The following is a 14101-nucleotide window of genomic DNA, read 5'->3' on the forward strand; positions in this document are numbered from 1 at the left end:
GGGAAAGAAAACAAGAACCTTAGTCCGTGCCCTGTGGTTCCTTATTTTCATAAGTGTAGAAGTGTTGTATCTCTTAGTGGCTCACATGATTTGTTTTAGAGCGTCATTCCATCTTCCCCCCTTACAAAAAAAGTCCCCAAATGGTGTGTACAAGTCATAACACCACCAACGCAACTACTACAAAAACTCACCACCAGTCACTCGGCTCTGAGTTGCATCTTTGCTTACTTCAAAAAGCAGAATTCAGATGGGGAACCATATGATACCTTTTCCTTTCTCTCCCACCAGGTGATTCCAGTCACTCACTGGGTCTGCCACAGTTCTCCTGGACTGTGGCTCACTCTCCAGCGGTGACCACCACTTCCAAGATAAGACGTCCTTGTCAGTCTCACCATGGTGCTCCTCACCTCTGCCAATGACCTCCTTGTCCGGTTCGAGGTTCCCTCCAAGGTCTGGCTTCTTTTTTTGCCTCTGCTCCTCCTGTGACACACCTCTGGTAGGCTTTTCCCTTCTATTAGTTGGGGTAAAATATCTACAATCCTATTTGCAAGGTTTTCTCTAGCACTGTCCTCGATCACTGCCTGGCTCCACTCTCCACCTCCCTGTGTACCTGCCTGCAATATTTGGTGTTGTTTTAGCAGGCCAGTAAGTTTGAATTCAGGTGCCATCTGACAAGCTGCCTAAAAAGAGGTTCATGCAATTGGAAGGGCAAGACCTAATTAGAAGGACTCCTGTGGCAGGCCAGATGATCTTCAAGTGAATGAAGGAGGCTCTGAATGGATGGTTTGGGCGGAAGCTCGCTTGGCACATTCAATAGGGCTATATCACTTCAGAGTGATAAACTTTCGGTTAAAGAGTGCTCACGCCACTTTTCAGCCCCTGGTAAACTATGTTCTCACAGTGCCAGAGGAGTTCTGTCTGGCCCATCTGGATGACATGGCGGTTTTAAGCAATTCATGACAGGACCACCTGAGACACCTAGGACAGGTGTTGGCTAGGACAGAGGAGGTGAAACTGACCAAGAAAGGTGTCCAAGTGTCTGGTGAGGCAGTCCTCAGTAGTTTACCTTGGGCATGATTTTGAGAACTGGAATTTTGCCCGCTGGATGCAAAGATTCAGTGTGAGGTGCCTTCACCCCAGACTGAAGTGATAACCTTTTTGGGTCAACGGGTATTACTGGAACTTTGTGGTAAACTGTTAGACTTGACATCCTGGGAGTGGTATTCCTCCAAACATTAAGCCTTCACCTCTCCTGTTTTGCTGTATTTGTTACTGTTGGCTTTAGGGCTCTACTTTACCAGAGTGACTCGAAGGGTCAGTTGGCTGAACTTCTATTTGAGTTACATAGACAGAAGCTTCCTTCAACTTCCCAGCTGACCTGCTGCAACTCGACAGCTTTGACACTGGACCTGCCTGAAAACCTGATATTCTCTGCTGGATTGAGTTCCTGATCCCCAAGAGGTACCCCCCATTCCCTGGACCCTTGGCTGGCATCAGAGTGTACTCCTCCTGAAGACAAGGTGAAAAACATAGAGTTGGGGCTCCTGGCAACCGCAAACAGGCCCATTTGCGCCACAACTCTGCCACCTGCAAAGAATGCCAATGTGAGGTTCTGGTGAAACCTGCTCTTGGAGCCGACAACGACTGTCTACTGTGACCAACAATGTGAGACCTACACTTCACTCTACAATGCGAAGCTACAGCTGTCCACGATACCCGACCAGCTCTACAGGATAGTGTACTGACCATCCGTGAGCTATGACTTTCTGCAATGCTCAGCCTGCTCCTTGTGGCCTCCTACCCTCGCTCCATCGCAGTTGGCCTGAACTTGTGACTTTCTCCTAGCCTATCGTGACCAGATAACCACGAGTGGTACTTTGTGCTTATAGGAGCTAGTTTCAATAAAAAACTTTAAATATCTCCGCTTCTGCTGCATGGATTTTTATCATTCTGATAACATTTTATTAACATTTTATTAATAAAAAAGTATTTTTAAACTGGTCTGAAGTATTTCTTGGGTAGTGTTCTCAATTTATTACTGTTTTTGTGTTACATAAATACTTTACACTTTGCCTCTAACCAGAGGGTTAAAGCACAGGTTTTCTGGTGAATTTTGTGGTTCACCCTGTCAAATATTGTGGGTATTGTCACGCTCAACAAGTAAACCCAATTTCTTACATAAACTGTGGATGTATAGTTGTCCCATTGACTACTTTGACTGCCAAGAGGCATCACAACAAATTGATCGGGACTGAGAAGTATTAGAATGCATTTGAAGAACTCCACAATGCACTATGCACTGCACCTTTATTGAAAACACCTTACTACAGTCAGCCTTACATGCACAGATGGATGCCTCTGACAAGGGAGTTGGTGGGGTGTTAGCTTAACTGGATTACAATGGAAGAGAGTGTCCAATAGCCTTTATTATTAGTAGGTACTACCAAGAGAACAGAACTGGATGAGCATTTCTTAATTAAAACAGAAGACTTTGCACCAAAACTACAACTTTAGTCTTGTACTTGATGTATTTATTTGAATTCATATATCCAATGTGGAATACTAAAGACATTGTAACAATAATTTACAAAACAAAAGGTGATTTTTAGATTTCACTTGCACAAGGCTTGCGCTGTGCTTGAGAATTCTATTGTTTTTAATATTAACTTAAAAGTGACTTCCATCCTGCTTACTCTCTTTACGGGCTTCTCATTGGTTCCTGGGTGTGCTACTTACTTTTCCTCGATTTCTATTGGCTGTAGCATATTTTCCTGCATTTACCAATGCTCGTTCCTGGTCTCCTTCTCTTATAAGTGTGCCGTCGCAGAAATACTGTTAACAGGTGGTTTGGTGGTATTATTTTTTAACAAAGTTTTGCCATTTACTCTTGCAGCAATATTTATATAACAATTTATCACCCGGGTAGATTAAGTGGCCTGCATAGAATCACAGGATGTTGCTCTTTCTATGAGTGCTGCATTCTGCAGTACACGTACAAAGAGGAAAAAGCCTCAAAGGATTGGTTTTGAGAAGGAAAGGGGAGAGGATGTGGCCTAATGGCTAGAGCGGTTGATCTCAAATCTGGGGAACCAGGTTCGATTCTCAGCAATGACACTCAATATCCTGTGATTCTCGGTAAATCACTTAATCTCCAAGTGCATAATAAAATGAATCTTTCCTTGTGTAACGCAGCTGGTGCTCATGGAAAGCGCTTTGATACCTTTGGGTCAAATTTGCGCTATATAAACCTCTAAAAATAAAAAAGGAAAGTGTCTCTTCCTGAACAAAAACAATCCTGCCTGCAATGCAGGCACCCTTGCACCATGGTGCAAGGGTGCCTGCCTTGGTGCTAGGCAGCCAAAAGTTCACCAGCCCAAGGAGAAAACAAGAATGCGCTATATCTTGATAGATATGTCACATTCCTACCCTCTTCCTTTCACTCAGCACAGCAAGGTGTCTTGCTGCATGTGTTGGTGAAACAATTATTAACATGGCCCTACGTTTGTGGTGCAAATAGATCAGAAGAGAGTGATGTGATTAATAGATATAAAGGAAGAAAATCCCAAGTTGTTGAAATGGTCTTTTTCTCTGCAAGGGTGAGACTTAGTAGTGGAGCACAGAGCCGGATTGAGCCACAAGAATGCTGATGGACTTTCCCGCTGGTTTTGCAGATTTGATCACCCAACCTCTCCAGGTTAGGAGTTGGTTTGTGGTAGTTTGTTCATGGAGGGGCTTATGTTGAGACAGAAAAATCCCTTGCATGGTGACAGACATGCACCCCTGCCATGAGTGCCTCATCTGTAGCAATGTGTTGATCCCTGGTGCAGATTTTTGTTGTCATGGGTGAACACGGATCATACATGTGCACCATGACATAGGCTTGTCTCACAAACTGCAATCTTGTTGGACTGGGAAAGGAAAATTCCTACAGAGATGAGGGGTTTCAACACTTCTGCCACCAGAGTCAACCCAGACGTGGATACCTAAGCTGGAAGTAGGTATGTGTGATGCTGGTTAGTGGTCTAGTCTACCCCCTCCAACATCCACTGCTTTTTGTTGTGTAATGTTTCATTTCAACCCAGAGTTTTGACTACAGCAACCCCTTCACTTCATGCTAGATATTGTAGGTATACCTTATAGAGACGCATAGGACCGGGAACACTGTCCAAATATGTGAACTGAAACTGGCTCTACGACAGAGGTGTGTAGTAAGTGTCAAGCAAGGCTTCAGTTAAAGTTTGTATCTTATTAAGCCATAGCTGTTGAATTAGGTGTACAGTATTTCTTGTCTCAAATCTGTCAAACCAACAGATCAAATATGATTGTTTGAATAAAAAAGGCTTGCCTCCAGTAGCAAGAAGTGGTTAACAGACCTCAGTGACAGAGTATGCTCACAACAGTAGGAGGTGATATGAGGGGAGAGAAGTATACAATTTTAACAGAGTATGTGGGCATGGTTTAGGAGACCTCAAGCCAAAAAAGGTTAAAATACAAAAATAAAGCAACAGAGGAAAGCACAAAAGTTACGGATGTAATGTCTGAGTGTATGGTGAACATGAAGGGATTTTTCAGAGGTCGTGAAAACATGTCATTATATCCAGGCTAATCAGTGCAGAAATATATATTCATTTAGGAATAGGATCTTGTTAATACTGGGTAGATGTTTGAATTCGGAAAGAAATATCCTTGTTAATATATTGTCTTCACCATCTAATAGATGGAAATATTTTTTGTGTATGCTAGCAACTGAATGAATACATTTTTAATTTCTCAAGTATGTGCATGAAGTAAAAGAAATCACACCGTGTTGTAAGTGAATTCATCTGATTTACTGAGGTTCCAATAGGTAAAACAACAATAAGTGAAAAGACAGCTTTTCGCTTAAACATATGCATCTCACTTCATGCAGCTTTTTATTTAAGGTACAATTTGCATTAAAGAACATAACCAGTGTAAACACAATTTTGTAACACTTATAAAACAGTGCAATTTTTTTATTCCATTTCTGAAATACATATATTTGTAGTAGAGGTAAAATCACCTTATTTCAATAGAAAAATATTTATATTCAACAATCTGGTCCGTTGAACATAGCTTTGTAAAACAAGAGTTTTTTTTAAAATTCCTTAATTGTTTATATTCCATGTTTCCAAACTTTGTATATCATATAATGTATTATGCTTTCAGTGGACTGACAGGAAAACCACACAACATTTTCAGAGGGTGATTCAAATTAAAAATGATCATTTTTTAGAGTTTCATATACATATTATAAATATTGTGCAAGAGTGAAAAGAGGAAGTATGTTCGGTTTACTGATAGTTGCAGACACCCTCAAACTCATTGTCCTAACGAGCTATTATATATTTGATTTACCTCAAGTAGTTCCTGTAACTTTGCATCTGCACCTTCATTAATGGACAGTGTACAGTATAGTTCTTCAGCAATTCACTCTTGTGATGTCACACAAAATATTAGGTGAATTACGGCATTATCGTATTTACTGAAATGCTGGAATGTTGAGAATGAGACAGTCAAAAAAGTTACTTGGGGTGCAGTCCATTACCACTGATATAGGCCCCTATTTGATTTTCTCCTACAGTAAAAAAAATTACACTTTTGGATGGCTAAGAAGGAGGAGAGTTGACTGCGCTGTCAAGTTTATTTGCTATTAACAATAATGACCTTCATGCAGGCGAATAACCACTAAATCTCTAGCCAGTAAATCATGTGTGGGACACTAACTAGCGATAGTGGTCGGTTATACAGTCAATAATGGTACAGTATTAAAATATAAACTTTCCAGTGATGTTTAAGTTTAGTTCATGTAATATCCTGTTTCTTGGTTTGACTTTGCAGATAAGGAAAATATTTCCTCCTACCTTCATCATTAGTTGCTCAGTGCACAATTTTCATCTGAACATTTCAAGGAGAAAACTAAACTAGTGTGAATGGTAATCTAAGCACTATTATCTTTGTGAGACAAAACTCACAATTTAAACTCTTTCTACACTATCATTCGTCTATTACATAGCACATAGAATGGCCTCAGGATATGTGACGAACAATGCCTAGGAACATTCCCACTTCTGCTAGTGTTCTTTAGTTTGGTTAACTAGACCATGCTGGAAGCATTTAAAGTACGCATCTTTGTATTTTAAAGTGTTCTCACAATGGTGTGGACAGGGACGGCTTTGGGGCAGTGCAACCGTGGACTGGGCGCTGACCTCGGTGGTGGTGCTGTGTTTAATAACTTATGATTGGAGAGATGAGGGGCACTTTTGCCCGGTGGTAGTGATAGAATCTGAGGAGGTGGTCATGGGGTATAGGGGCATCAAACGAGATTGTCGCTCCGGGCACCACCAGCGCTAAAGCCGGCACTGGGCGTGGAGATTCAGCATGTACTGTGTGTCACACACAGATTCACTTCTGCAACAATAATCCCATTTGAACAGTCATGCCGTCTGCAGACCTTCTGTGTGAGACACAGTTCATTCATCCTTTTTTCAAAGCAGTTTTTAGCACCTGCGCCCTCTACATGTGAAATATGTTTGTGCTTTCTGAAAAGAATAATTCTTTAAAAAAATGGGAAGCAAGAGTAGCATGCAGCTAGAAGAAACATGTGCCAAATAAACACTCAAACAGTCTTTGCTTTTTGGGTTTTGATACTCATAACAGAAGAGAAAAGAGAAAGGGAGCAAGAAAGAGCTGGTCTTCCTGACTTCTTATAGGGAATGTTAGCAGTTAGAAACACAGTCCCAAACTCTTAACATGATGCAAAATAGTCTATTAGTAGTGTTCTGTTTGAGATAGGGTTACTACTCATTATTACACATGCATATATCATTGATGGGTGTGTGAAGTTTAGTTTTTTAGTCATATTTTTGCAAAAAGTACTCAAAATATGCATGTGTCGCAGACTTCTAAACAAGTCGGGCTTTCGAGTGAAAATTGGGTTTTTCACAATGCTTTTGAATACAAGTGCGAAGTACTGCGAGTATACTTACGTAAAACATTCTTTTGAGTTACACGTGTACCACTCTTTCTTAGAACGAAATTGGAAGTAGGCAATGGGGTGGGATGGTTCAAACCCCCCAATGGGAAGGAAGTGCATGGACGTTAAAAGTGCAGGGTGTAACACCCTGGGCATACATTGAGGCTGCATGAGGAAGACAGGGAAGGACTAGTGGTTACTCGCACATCTGGGAGGGATTAAAGACAGCTCAAGCTAACACTCGCATTGAAAGACTACATCCACGGAGGGGTGTAACACAGGACGTTGGAGCGCCTAAGGTACAGGGGGGTCCCTACCGCCAGGGGCCACCCAGCCCTTCAGGGGACAACCTATTCAGTCAAAGGTTAATGAATATTTGTGAGATATGGGAGACCCAGCAGACCCTCCTCACATTCTGCCGGACTCCATCATTTTGCATGACCTCACTGCATTCTAGCATTTGCAAAGAGAAAGTGGGAAACTTTGTGAACAACCTGTAAACCAACAGAAGTTATCAACACAAAACTTCTCATGTGTAATATAGACGTTCCACACCCCTCAAAGGATGTATGCATGTGTATATAGTTCTTCTAAATATATATTGTTGACTGTATGCTCTTTTCTGACCATGACAACCAAGTACGTATAATACTTCTACTGTGCTCCGCATCTAACTTTTGGGAGATTATCAATGCAATTTTTCTTCTATTACATATAAACCTGAATGCATTTTAGCACTTCAATTGTGAATATTGCTGTATGTATCCTCTATACTATTGCTGGCATCCTCTGACTAATACATTGGCTCCTTTAATATCATTGTCACTCTCTTGGTGAACTAAAAAGAAACTATGAAAAAATCACATCACCATTTGTACAAAAACTGTGGTTTTAAAAGAGTTAATCATAAAGAAATGTAAAAATATGGCATATTCCCACATGACTGTTTTACTGGTAATCAACCTGAGAAAAATATCTTTCCTAAGTGTAAGTTAAGGACATCAACATTTTTGAAGTTACTCAGGAGGTATGGGAAGCTATCTTTTCAACAGCCATAAGAGATGACATAGTCTTAACAGTCAAAAACACACCTTGAACCACTCACTATGCTTATTGAATCCTAAAGTGGGTCCCGCCAACAATAATGGCGGATAACAATGCGTTTTTAAAGAAGGGATGTGAATTTCACTTAATGAAGCTCCTTATTTGTGGCACCTGGGATAACTCCAGGGCATGGCAAGTTATAATAGTCTTTTCCTGTTTTTAAATTACATACACATGAATAGTTTCCTAATGTACAGAAAGAGGTGCCTTATGTAGCATCAACGATATAATGTCTACAAACTGTACAACATTTACTATGTTTTTTACAGTGATGCTTACATAATTTAAATGCTGGAATATTAATATCTAAATATTGATCTACTTTATTATATACTCTATTTTTAATCATTCCAGATCGTAAAATCTGCTCTAAAGGACTTTCTTTAATCTGAAAGACACAATAACCTGTACATGTATATTTTGAACTATGTACTAAACTACAAAAGGAGGTACCTTTTTACCAATATTCTGTAAACATCAACAAAAAGTTCAAGTACAAAAAAGGGTGGTTGTGCCTCTTTTGGAAAGATTGGCTTTTGGCACTTCTTGCTTGTACAGGAAATGTCCTATTAGAAATGGCACCCAAAGCAGCTGAGACAGCGCAAGAAGGAAGTTCAGATATTTACTACCAGATTTCGCTGGTGAAGCTAAGTTCCCTTGTTGACAAAGGCAGCAAGGTATTGTTCCCATGATACTCTTGGGTATCTTTCATCGCACTGTTCATAGAGAGTTGTCCATTGAGCAGTGACAAAGGTATATTACAATATGTATGGTGGTTCCCAAGAGAAGCCATTGGTAAAGTTGCTGCAGACATGCCATAGTCATAGTTTCTGCAATAATGTCTCATTTGTATAGCTTCAGCATGGTGGAAATCGGACAGATCCACTTGAGATTCTGCGAGTGATGCAGACGTGCCGGTGACCGAGATTGACGGCACTGTTTGGAGGTCTCCAAAAAGGCTCTGCTCCCCGCAATCCAGAACCTGGCGCCTAGAAAACACCTCCTTTTTCTTGGCTGGCATTTCATACAACAGGTGCTTCCAAAAGGAAGAATTCAATTTGCTGCTTTTTGGACCTCTCCACTTCACCACTGAGAGAAGTTTGATCCTGTGCTTTAGCGACTCGAGTTCGTGGTGGTTGATTTTCCCATGTAAGTCAGCACACTCAATTAAAATTACTTTGATTTTGCCACTGGTCAGCAGGTTGTAGAGTCGGTTTTCCAGCTCAAACATGCTCCAGCCTCTTCTGAGGATATAGTCACGTGTCAGGACAATGATAAGTCTCCTGCTTTGCTCTGCACATCGTGTGAGATCATCAAGATAAGCTGGAAAAGATAAAAGAAAACAATGTTTATGTTTTTCAATTGTTGTCCTATGCATTGCAAGATGCGCATTCAAAGAAAAAACAATATCTTAGCTGATTACTTTGAATTCTATTCATTGAGAAAATGTATTTTGTACCAATAAACATTTAATGTATAAAATGTGCTTTGTTTTCAACTCTAATGTATAGACTATGCATTAGCATGTTAATATGCTTAATTGTGAACTCTGTAATTTATCAATATTGTAAAAAACAATAACATAGTTTGTGCACTGGAACTATTTTCTGCCTTATGAACTATTGTTTATTTCATATTTTGACAAATCAACAGCACAACTGCACACAGTTATGGAATTGCAGAAAAAAATCCACTAATCAGATGTTAAGATTGTACTTTTTGGTGTGATGTGTAATTTGTGGCTGTACACAAAGGACAGCAAGGTTGTGAAGTGGTCCACTCAACTGACAATACATCACTATTTAGAAACTCATACCCTACTATTGTGCAATCTCATAGTTAGTGTCCTTCTATCATACCCTGATAGGTGCAAATTAAAGCCCAAATTACATATTTTTCAATCATGACAGCCATGTGGAGTAAGAAAGCATGCATTGTGTTGCTCTACTTTTAAAAGGGGCAAACGTATAGCCTGACCCTGACTGCATCGACATCCTAAAGATGTGCCATAAAGATGCCTTAAAGATGGACACCTTAAGAACAGTGTTCTGGTTCTTTTCTTCATCCATCAATACCTGAGGCCTTCTGCCACCTGCTGTCTCTGTCCTTGCAGCCTTTGTGTTGGAAGATGGTTTATTAGTAGGTGCTGGTAAGTACCTACAGCTAATAATAACACCACAATCATAAATAAGGTCCTGTCACGTCTCAATAAATTAATCCTTGCTCACCCCTTGGTAGCTTGATTGACATGCAGTCAGGCTTAACTTAAGAGACAGGTATGTAAAGCATTTAATATAAAAAAAACAGTAAATAAGTAAAGGACACAACACAATAAAAATCCAACACCAATTCACTAATTTATAATAATAGAAAATATTTGTATTTTTAAAATGACACCAAAATGACAAAAATTCAATGTAGGGCTACAGGGATTTGAATTTTTATAGTTTAAATTATAAAAGTGCTTTCTAGCGCCTAAAAGTGTAAGCCACACTATCTGGTCATTTTAGGCTGACTAAGATGTAGTGCAAATGGGATACGATAAGTGTTCGGGACCGGTCAAGTTTTTCTCTCTGGACGTCAAGCAAGTGGGTCCTCGGATCCAGATTTCGATTTGACAATGCCGGCCTGCTGCAGTGACTACGGGAGATGTTTGTCTTCGATGGCGAGGAGTTCAAGAACTTTCAGAGGGACAAACCTGTGCAGTCAGGCTGAGGCGCTGCACGACATCACTGCTTTGACTCTCATCGTCAATGTTAGCATCTCATCGAGCTTTTTCACAAAAGTTTGTCAAAACTTCCCAAACTTTTAGAAGTTCCTCTTTGAAGGTTCCTTGGTGCAGGAGCATCCTGGACTAGAGGGACTTTTAAAGGCTATAAATCGCCTTGGGCATTTTGGTGTCAGTGGTGTTTGGAGAGGAGCTTTGATATTTTGTAGGCAAATGTCACAGCACTTCTCCTAGCCTCTCTACCTATTACTTGTTGCAGGTCAGCAATATCAGTGGGTCATGCTTTGCCATAGCCACAGTTCTTTTCATTTGTTATTTAAACTGTGGCCGCTACTACACCAATTACTACTTTACTTAGTACCACCAACAGAGCCGGACTGGCTGTAGTGGACATCAGGCATTTTCCTGGGAAGCTGGAAGGGTGGGTGCCGATTTTGCGGTGATGGGGCTGTTTTTGTTACTGGGGGCCGTTTCTGCAGCGGCTGGTCTGACAAAATTGCCAGGGCTGCTTTGGGTTCCCAGTCCGGCCCTGACCACCAAGCTGTAACTTTATCTGGTGTTTTCCCCATAGCAATTTATTTGACTTTCCAAGTACAACAGTGTATGTCAGCTACTCAACCCAAAAAACACATTAGCATCATTGGGATTTTCACCAGCGACATATTACTAAATGTCTACTATTATCCATAACATATGTATCTAATATGAACAGGTTTTGCTTTATATCTCTGTTTCTTGAAGGTGAAAACGATGATCAGTCACAACATATAGTGACTTTAAGTGTTTATTATATTTTCATTTAGATCGACAGCAGGCTAGACTTTCCCTGCAGTGATAGCTCAGTGGAGCACTTAGCAGCAGCGCCTGCTGGGTCTAAATGAGAGCAGTTGCATAACTGTAACATATTTTACTGACAAAGAAAACGCTACTGAAAAGGCAACTTTTGGATGTTTACGTAAGGGCTGTTTATTGTCTATGAAAAGACTAGCTAAATAATGCATTCCAATGAAAAATTAATTACACTTCTCAGGAGTCTGGAGAGAAGAAGCATTTTGGCTTGAAAATAGTCCTGAGATAATCATAAAGAAAAAAAACTCCAAGGAGCTGTTTTATGCAAAGATATTTCTCGTCTATAGGTCTCTGTTCTACAGATTGGTATAACATCAAATACATGATATAAACTGGAAACATATCATATAATTTCTACTTACCCCAAAATCATATTGCGCTTTCCCTAGAATATCTCTTTTTTTTCAATGGAACTTCAAAAGCAGACTTTGAAAGGATAGCGCAGAGCTTTAATTAACCTATTTTAGATATTGACAGCTGCGACTGAAGGTGTCAGCATCAGGTAGGTCTGGTATGACTATGAAGGTACTGTTGCTTAATTACTTATTATTATTACAATTTTCATTTAAGTAGGCCATTGAGGCTGTAGCTGCAATTGAATGGGTTCCTCATATCCCAAGAACTAAGGGCCCCATGTCTGAAGGGGTTTAACATTCGTATAGCCTTGTGTTAGACATGTCAGCCTTAGGGTTGTCTACCCCTAAACCTTTTGCCTTACTCCTCACTTTTTGCTGATCTGGTTTTTTGGGCCGTATGACTCTTTGCACTTTACCACTGCTAACCAGTGCTAAAGTGTGTGTGCTCTCTTCTTTAAACATGGTGAAATTGACTTACACCCAATTGGTACATTTAATTTACCTGTAAGCCTCTGGTAAAGTGGTGCTACATGTACCCAGCGCCTGTCAATTAAAGCAGCACTGATTGCTGGGTAGCCCTTTTAAACATGCCTTCAGGTCTGCCATTGCAGCCTGTGTGTGCAGTTTTAAAATGCCATTTTGAACTGCCAAAATAAACCTTTTGCCATGCTTAGCCCTTCCTTCTTAAAACATATAAGTCACCACTAGGGCGGACCCTAAACAGTCACCGGTCAATGTGCAGTGTATTTAAAAAGTTGAATATGAACTTTTAACTTTTACATGTTCTGGTAGTAAAAAATAATTATTAAACTTTTTCTCAGCTTCAAGGCCTGCCTCCCCTGTATGATAGCACGGGATGAACTTATTACATTTAATAAGTCGTAACTTTCAATTGAAAGCAGGTGGGAATATTGTGTGTGGTGTTTAAAGAATTGTACTTTAAAACCCTCTCAGATGGTAAAGTCAGATTTTTAGTCACAATTCTTAAAATGCTACTTTTAGAAAGTTGGCATTTTCTTGACCCAACCAGTTGGAGCATGCAGCCTGTTTCCTGGGTCACATGACTAGGTAGAGCTGGCAGTTGGTTTCTGTGTATTTCTCTGAAACAGCGAGACAAAGGAGCATAGGTGTTGGCAGGATGGGCCATCTCTGACTTGATGAGGGGGAGGAGCTGCCACCTACAAAACCTGCACATCACAAAGGCTCTGCCTGAAGGGTTTGATGCTAGTCTATTGTGACTCCTGACATCGCAGTGAGGAAGGAAATTTCAAACACCTCCCAGGGTAGAAACCTTCATAACCTTCTCCTATTTCAAAGTGGGAACTAGGCATAAATATTGGACCCTCAGACCGAACTCTTCAGTACACATCTGGACCTGTGGAAGACTCATATTGACAACTATGCTGCTGTGCAGCAAGAAGGATTGCTAATCAGCTGCACTGCTACTTTGCTGCCCTGCTGTACCAATAAAAGGACTGGACCTACATCTTGTAGCCAGGCCTACCAGAGTGACTCCAGGGCTAGTTGGCTGGTGTTGTGCCTTCCTTCTCCTCTTTTCGCTGATTCTTTTTGTTGGCTTTAGGACTCTGAGCACTTTGCAACCACTGACTAGTGCTAAAGAGCATGTGCTTCTCCTCTAAACATGGTTTCATTTGGCATATCCAAGGTTGGGATATTTTCTTTATCTGTAAGTCCTAATACAGTGCACTACCAGTGCCCAGGGTTTGTAATCTATATCTATAAGTGGGCCTGCAGCACTCAATGTACCACAAAAAAACATAGCCCTTTAAACACGTCTCAGGACTGCCACTGCAGAGCCTGTGTGTGCAGTTCTACTGGCATTTCAACTTGGTATTTAAAGCCCTTTGCCAAGCCACAAACTCCCCTTTTCTTACACGTCACCCCTAAGGTAGGCCCTAGGCAGCCCACAGGGTAGGGTGCTGGGTAAGTTAAAGATAGGGCATTTACTTTTAGGTAGGGCATGTCCTTGAAGTAAAAAACACCTAGATTTGTTTTTCACTACTATGAGGCCAACGCCTCTCCTAGGTTAACAATGGAAATTCCTCATTA

The 14101-nt window shown here is 40.6% G+C and overlaps 1 protein-coding gene across 1 annotated transcript in view; it reads right to left on the minus strand.

Annotated features, from left to right (window-relative positions):
* Positions 1–5046: 5046 nt before the first annotated feature.
* Positions 5047–14101, minus strand: part of IL1RAPL2 (interleukin 1 receptor accessory protein like 2) — a 1350034-nt gene continuing 1340979 nt past the window's right edge. Inside the window, exon 9 of the mRNA XM_085606684.1 lies at positions 5047–9421. Within this exon, the coding sequence (XP_085462810.1) occupies positions 8724–9421 (698 nt within the window). The 3' untranslated portion in view covers positions 5047–8723. The remainder of the gene's footprint in view (positions 9422–14101) is intronic.

The sequence above is a fragment of the Triturus cristatus genome, chromosome 5_2, assembly GCF_964204655.1.
Source record: "Triturus cristatus chromosome 5_2, aTriCri1.1, whole genome shotgun sequence".
Lineage (NCBI taxonomy): Eukaryota > Metazoa > Chordata > Amphibia > Caudata > Salamandridae > Triturus > Triturus cristatus.